General features: G+C 41.7%; 1 protein-coding gene across 15 annotated transcripts in view; it reads left to right on the top strand.

Annotated features, from left to right (window-relative positions):
- EBF3 (EBF transcription factor 3) overlaps nucleotides 1-7500 on the top strand; it is a 129171-nt gene that overhangs the window by 80982 nt on the left and 40689 nt on the right. For 9 of the 15 annotated variants that reach the window (XM_030950879.1, XM_030950870.1, XM_030950867.1 and 6 more), the window contains 2 exons: nucleotides 2377-2458; nucleotides 5349-5493. In XM_030950879.1, the coding sequence (XP_030806739.1) occupies nucleotides 2377-2458; nucleotides 5349-5493 (227 nt within the window). The remainder of the gene's footprint in view (nucleotides 1-2376; nucleotides 2459-5348; nucleotides 5494-7500) is intronic. The other 6 variants (XM_030950874.1, XM_030950877.1, XM_030950873.1 and 3 more) reach the window with 1 other exon arrangement.

Here is a 7500-nt window from a genome sequence, read left to right as displayed (position 1 = left end):
TTCCAGTTGATGTTTAGTGAAAGGGTGCTTAATGGCCCTTTTTCTTTGACAGGATGTGAGCTCTCTGTATAGAAACAATTCATCATGAATGCTTCACGCTAAAAACAATCCACGAGCAGCAATACTTAGCATTCCTAGTGCACAATTCATTGGAGAATTTCCGAGCAATTTACAAACATTAGCTCAATAAGCCTCACAACACCCATTTGAGATCAGAAAAAAAAAAAAAAAAGAAGAAGAAGATAAGATACTGCTCTTCAGCCTGGATGTGGCACTAAGGAGCCATAAAGCTGGAGGCTGGTCCCAGCTCCCGGCTCCCCAGAACTGGGTGGTTCTGTGTGGAGCGGGGCATCAGCTGAGCCTTGCACAGACTCACAGTCTGGGTGGTGGGAGCTGTGCAAAACCAAATAGAGGTCTGACAGAAAGGATGTTACCTTTGGAATAATGGAATCGTGGAATGATTTGGCTTGGAAGGGACCTCAAAGATCATCCAGCTCCAAACCCTCTGCAATGGGCAGGGAACCTGGCCCATAATCAAATTATCTGGAGAGAATAAGTATCTCAAAAAACAACAAAAAACTAATCCAAAACACCAAAAAAAATTCAAAAAACATGGCAGATAAAATTAGAGGGAACTTGTGGCTTACACAGAGGCAGTTTCATGGAGTTGCTGATACTATCCCTGCAACAGCATCCAGAAAACCTGAGCATCTGAGCTAGGAGATCATGTCATCCACCACAGAGATCCAGATCTTTTTCAGCTCGACAGCTGAAACTCCTTTACAGGTTTTGGGATAGGAAGTTTTAAAGAAATGTGCATTCAGCTGAACTGTCAGCATCGATTTATTTATGCAGTTTCAGTAAACCTGGTTGTTTCCCTGCTTGCCTCTCTGATATGAGAGATTGCTCCTTCAGCATTCGTGTCCTGGGGTAACATCAGGGTGCTGCTCAAGGTTTAACAGAGAAGGAAGAGCTGGGATTAAAAGTTTTTGATTAGGGGATGCTCCCATAATTCTCCTGTGTGACCCACAAAGCTTCTCAGGATGTGAGGCAGCCACTGTTGTTCTTGTTGCTGGCCATGGCTGGTCTTTGTTGGGTGCCAAAGGAGGAAAGATGTTCCTGTTTTGCCTCCTGCCAGGAATTCTCTTGGCACATGGAAACTTCTGTGAGGTGTGTACACCAAGAATAGTCTCAGTTGATTATGAAGACTGACATGAATGAATAAATCAAAGTTGTTCATATTCTGAACGTGGAAGCTCTGGCTGACCTCACTGTCCAGCATGTGCAAAGTTGGGCAGCATGAGCTGCTGGACTGGAGCATCTGAGGAACTCTGGCTGAGGAGAAAATCCTGAGCTTTGCTTGTCATTAGTGGTCGGTCATTAGCCAGAAAACCTAATTAAGACATAGTTTTATTATGAAAGATGAAAACATGAGTGCATCAGTAAAAAAGATGATGTCAGGCTGCCAAAGTCCTCCTGAGGGTCCTGCGGTTTGCTTCACCTGCAGGGTGGAGACTTTCCAGATCAGCTCGTTCCTGCGGTGCAGGAGGGCGGCAGAAAGGAGTTTCCATCTTCCCAAGCTTCCCCCTTCCCTCTAAGTGCTTGCTGTGCTCCCCTGAGGCAGCGTTGCTGCAAAAACGGTTTATGGGGAGATGCCTGGATGATAAGGGTTAGTCCTAAATAATTGCTGGTTGCCGCTCAGCAGAAATAAGCTGGATTTCGATCCCTGGGTAGAGCGACTCCTCACAGCTGAAGGCTGGCAAAGGTTGAAGAGGTCGTAAGACAGGGCCTAATTTGCCATGTTCCTTCCCTTTCAAAAACAATGAGGGAGCCGGGGCCTTGCCGGTGGGCAGATCCCGCCTGGATCTCCCTGGAGTCAGCAGGAGTTGGATCGAGTCCCTTTGAATAGCTCGAGTTTCCAAACCGGAGGCAAAGCCAAGTGTTTTTCAGAAGATTGATCATTACCTTTGGAATTTTTCGACGTAGAGGTCATTACTGCTAATATAAGTTGTGAAAAAAATGAAAAGTATGAAAAAAATAGAGACAAATTCTCATCTGGTGTAAGTCATTGCCTTTGAAGTCAATGAGTCATTGAAATCAACTTTCCCACACCGAGCTAAGGATATGGCCTGGAGTCAATACATTTGTAGTTGTTGAAAAATTAAAAATATAAATTTGCCTTTCCTTGGCAATAATGTTCTGTTTATGACAGAGATCTTATGCTTTAAAATAAGTTCATTAACGAATGGGAAAGTAATATTTCACTACCAGTATTCTTTTGGGTATCACTATTTATGATTAGATTTTATTAAACTTCTAAAAAATTGGATTTACATTTTGATGAATCTAATAGATTTCAATTTTGTATTTTTATAGATTCTTTCTAAAGTTTTTCCTCAAGTGCAATCAGAACTGTTTGAAGAATGCAGGCAACCCACGAGACATGCGAAGATTCCAGGTACAGATCCCTCTAAATGCATAAATGATGTATACAAGACTTGATCACATCTTCATCTTGAACTTATGAAAAAACACAGTCAGTGCTTCAAATCAGTGTTGGTCCAGTGCTTAAAAAAATGCTGTCAGTATTTTACATTGCTCCCATTAATTTAAGTGCTGGTTCTGAAGTTCTGCAGAGAGCTGTTATGGATCAGTGTTGGAGCAAGTGGATCTTCCCTTAGGAATTATTTCCCTAATTCTCCTTCCTACTATCACCTTGTGTTGTAGTGTGCTCAGACCTGCAGAGGTTTTACATAGAACACAACTTTGGAACACAGGGAAGTTCGAAACTCACACTTCTGTGGTTCACAACTCGTAGATCCAGCAGTGGTGGGCCCAACCCACAGACTTTTGTTTCAATGTTTAATACTTCACTTTCTCCTTACAGCTTTTGAGATATCCTGTGGTGAATCATAGCACTACAGAGAGGCAACTGACAGGATGGACAAATGATTTCCTCTGTATCTGGGGTCATTCAAAAGGCTCGTTAGGAAATAACTGCCCTTTTTCTGTTTTTTTCCAAAATATTTCACAATAATTCATATTTGATTCCAGCAATAAAGTAGTATTGAGATGTTCAGGACTTTCTCAGTTTGGAGAAGAATTACTTGTGGTTAAACTTGATAGCAAAACATGTGACATCTGTTTTCATGCACAGCCAACCAACCGGGGAAGCCAGCACCCTTGAGCCAGCCAACAGAAAAGATCTGTAGCTGGAAAAAAAAATATTCCTTCAAAACAATCGAGCCAGGCTTCCATTTTTCATGCATCTCAGCTTCACGTGGCATCGGTGGTATTGATCCATCTGAACAGAACAGAAGGTCAAACCTGGAATGAGTGGAAATGTCCTCTTTGTCTCACTGATGACTAAATGAAGCATCAGTCACGAGTGATCTTGTGGTCGACAATGGAGCCAGTAGGCACTAGAAAGACTTTCCTGGGTCTCTTTAGCTAATCTCCCTGCCTCTCAGAAGGTTTAACTGGACTTAACAGGATGTCAGATCTTGAACAGTATTTTTACCTGGTTTCCCTGCCTCAGCACCTTTGTGGAGGTGCACTGCAGGAGCGAGGCGATATAACAAAGCGTAGCACGTCGACTTTCTTTTGCTGAACTACAGTATTTTCCCTTGGTGGCTGACCTATATAGACATGACAGAACAAAAATAGTTGTCATTTTCATATACACCTTGCTCTGTCTCTTTAATACACCGTGTTCTAGGAACCAAACCCAGAAATCCTGGCTGGAAATCACGCTTGCATGTTTTGCAATATTTCTGGAAGTCTGGGAATCTCATTAAGAGTGAAAGAGGATAGCCCAGTGGCCTGGCAGCAGCTCTGAGGCCGAGCTGAGCGTGCAACCTCAGCACCCTCTGAAGTGGATGTTGACAAGAGGGAAGGTGTCCACTTCTGGGAGGAGAGAGCTGGGGAAGCAGAACAGCCTGGCAGAGAACTGCCCTGGGGCTGTTCTAAAGGGTACCGCAGATGGCTGTCTCCAAGGAGGCAGGATACACAGAAAAGGTGCTGTGATAGCTGAGAGCTAATTATGGCTTGTGAATAAGAAACAGGATCAGAGGTGATCCAAAACATAGAAGCAGACAAGAATTTTCTTCTGATGCCTTGGACCAGCTCTGTGCAGAGGAGGCGCTCTGCTCCCCTTCGATCTGTGTTCGTTAAGTGTTTTGGTTTAGAAGCTGGTGGGAGAGCCTTTCAATCATCTTTGTTATAACCAAAATTTAGATAAAAGGAAGGTGGACACTAAGATTTGTCCTGCCTTGGTCTGCCCTCACCAGCTGTGTTGATAAGGTCTGACTCAGGCAGTGACTTTACGGACTCTACTCACCCCAAAGGAAAATCTGCAGCGGCCACTTCCTTTAGACAACCTGGAACCACAGCGAAGGGCCCACGCTGGAGTATTTAAATAAGATGTAAATGTCAGTCTGGGATAGCAGTGATGCACCTACGAGGCTGTGCTCCACACGAACTCCACGCAGCTCACAGTTTCCTCCCGGGCTGGCGCTTCCGGAAGGAGTCCCACGGCTCCATTGTGGAGGTGTTGGCGTCGGGAAGGTTGTGCCTTTTGCATATGTTCCTTTGCCATTTTCGACTGAGAAGCAGCTGGAAGCCAAAGGAGGCCCTATCCATCATCTCTTCTATGGCCGGACTCTGAACCTGGACACAAGAATAGGAGCCTTTCACTCAAAAATAAAGGAGGAAATTCCATTGACATACCAGGGTCAATCACCATCCAAATGAACTTGAGAAGGGATACTTTTCATGGATTGAAAACACTTTCACTATTCATATTCAACTCGGCCTTTTCAGATGCAAAAAAGTTCATTATCAGACATTAAATGTAATTGTAAAACTGACCTGGAGATCATTTACTGAAGAAAAAATGGGGAGTTACGATGGCTCTTGATTTATTAAGCTTTTTTTATTTGGAATCCTCACAACCCTTCATTTGAAGACAGTCTCAAGTGAACAAATTTTAATTAGATAAACTATCTAATCAATATATCAACAGATCAATCAAAACAGCAGCTTTTAAAATGAGTGGCTAGAGGGGTGTTTCTGAAACTAATGGCTAGAAGAATATTTCCCTGAATTGAATTCATTTGTTAGCATAATAGGAGATTAAACTCTAATTAGTGTAGCAGGTTCTGAAGAGAAACAATTGTGAGTTAAAAATCACCAGTGGTCACCACGTAAACAAAGATGTATTCAGAGATGTCATTCATTCGGTTTAAATAGAAACAGAAAAGTAACAGGGTGCTGTTTTGTCTTACGAGACTTGATTCGGGGAAAATCTGCAGGATTTTTGAAATGTGGGGTTTTGTTTTCTCTTCCAGGTTGTTGTATCAACAACAGTCAATGTGGATGGCCACGTGCTGGCTGTCTCAGACAACATGTTTGTACACAACAATTCCAAACACGGGAGGCGGGCTCGCCGCCTTGACCCCTCAGAAGGTACGGCCCCTTCTTATCTGGAAAATGGTAGGCACACATTTACATGTCCTTTTTTTTTATTTGCAGTGCTTTTTTTTATTTTATTATTTTATTATTTCCCTTTTTTTTTATTTTCACCATAGTTTATGTTGAGACACCACTACATTTACTTTTACATCATTTCTTCTCTCATCCATCAAAGCACCCATTAAAAAAAGTCCATTAGTATTTCTCAGCCCTTGTCAACTACAACATGGACGCTTCTGAATCAGCTCCTGACTTCTTTCTTTATTTAACACTTACAGTTTTGCAGTCACAACCAATTTTTCATATTTTCCTATTTTATTTTTTCTCCTTTTTTTTTTTTTTTTATTTCGGTCTTGTTTTGCTTGCAGCTTTTTCTTGCTCTTTAATTTGACTTGATTTTATTTTGGCTTGTCATATTCCTTGATCCAGAGGTACAGTCTCAGGTTATGTATGCAAGTTTAAGTGGATGGTAAAAACATGACCGAATCCGTAAAGAATTTACTGTGAGGTCAATTTCCTGTGCCTGGGCCTTACTGCAGATTACGGCAGGAGGGGGTTTGGATGAGAAAAACAGCATAAAATGTTTTTCTTCAGCCTGACTCAATGTGATTGACTTCTTGCCTGAACTGCTAAAAGAAGATAGGCTGAGATGAAGAGGAGAATGGAAAGTGTCTCTGAAAATCCAGAATTGTGAAATCCTATCTTTTTGGAGCCCATCAGCCCCTGAATCACTCACACACAATCGCAGCTGCGCCTGGACACGTGCACACATGTATTTATTGTCCTGCAAAGCCCAAAATAGTCTTTTGGATTTAAATATCACTTCGTTTGGACTGTAAAATATACCAGTGTAGGGATGCAAACCAGCTCTCAGGGAACCTCTGCTTAATAGGATAGGATAGGATAGGATAGGATAGGATAGGATAGGATAGGAGAGGATAGGATAGGATAGGATAGGATAGGATAGGATAGGATAGGATAGGATAGGATAGGACAGAACAGGATAGAATAGAATAGAATAGAATAGAATAGAATAGAATAGAATAGAATAGAATAGAATAGAATAGAATAGAATAGAATAGAATATTTTCAGTTAGAAGGATCATCCAGTCCAACTTCCTGAAGACTTTAGTATTGCCCAAAATTTAAATGCACATTGAAATACATTTAATTTTAATGCATCTTGAGTTCTGAAAGAGTTAGACTCTCAAACCTGCTATGACCTGACGTGCTGGGCCACGCACACCAGCTTCCACGGGACTCTTCTTGCAAGTTGTTACTAACACACTGACAGGATCATGGCTTTTTACACTAATAAAATTAATTAAAGCAATAACAATACTAAGCTGCTAATACAATCACTGTCGTTTTAGGTTTCAAATAGTATTTACCAACGGGCAGGGAGGGGAATGAATGAGGCGAGCACCAACTATCAGAAGGAAACGCGATGTAGACATCAAAAAATGGAAAGCCATTTACAAATCCGCCGCGGTCCGCACACACACACACAACCCTAATTTGTTTTTCTGCATTAATAACTAAGGTATAAGAGACCAAAAATATAATAATTAAAGGTCGCCCTGAGCACCAGAGTCATTATGGTCTATGACGTATTGTTTATCTCTTTCATATGCGCGGAAAGTAGGTGTGTGTTTTGCCTAGCAACCGTCACTAATGAGGTTCACAATTAAGAAGGCTGAATCCTCTCCCCTCGTCCTCTCCTTCCCCAGAGAGCCAGAACTAGCAACATTATAGGTTCAAGTAAGCATGCTCAGCCCTGTGGTGTTAGGTTTTAGTCTAGGTCCAAATTTCAGCCTCTTCTAATGAGCTATTATGATCTTAGCAAAATACGAGTATTTATTTTTGTAAGCTGCATGAAAAGAATTTGACTCTGAGCAGCAAATATCGCTTAGAAAAATAAAGGCCACTTTTCCATGCTACGGAAAATCTACATAAATGTCACTTACCAACAGCTCCTTTTCTTGGCGATACGGTAATTGATTTGCTTTCTTTAAATGTTAAAAAACA

The sequence above is a fragment of the Camarhynchus parvulus genome, chromosome 6, assembly GCF_901933205.1.
Source record: "Camarhynchus parvulus chromosome 6, STF_HiC, whole genome shotgun sequence".
Lineage (NCBI taxonomy): Eukaryota > Metazoa > Chordata > Aves > Passeriformes > Thraupidae > Camarhynchus > Camarhynchus parvulus.
The sequence above is the reverse complement of the archived record's forward strand: the minus strand, read 5'-3'. Positions and strand labels throughout refer to the sequence as shown.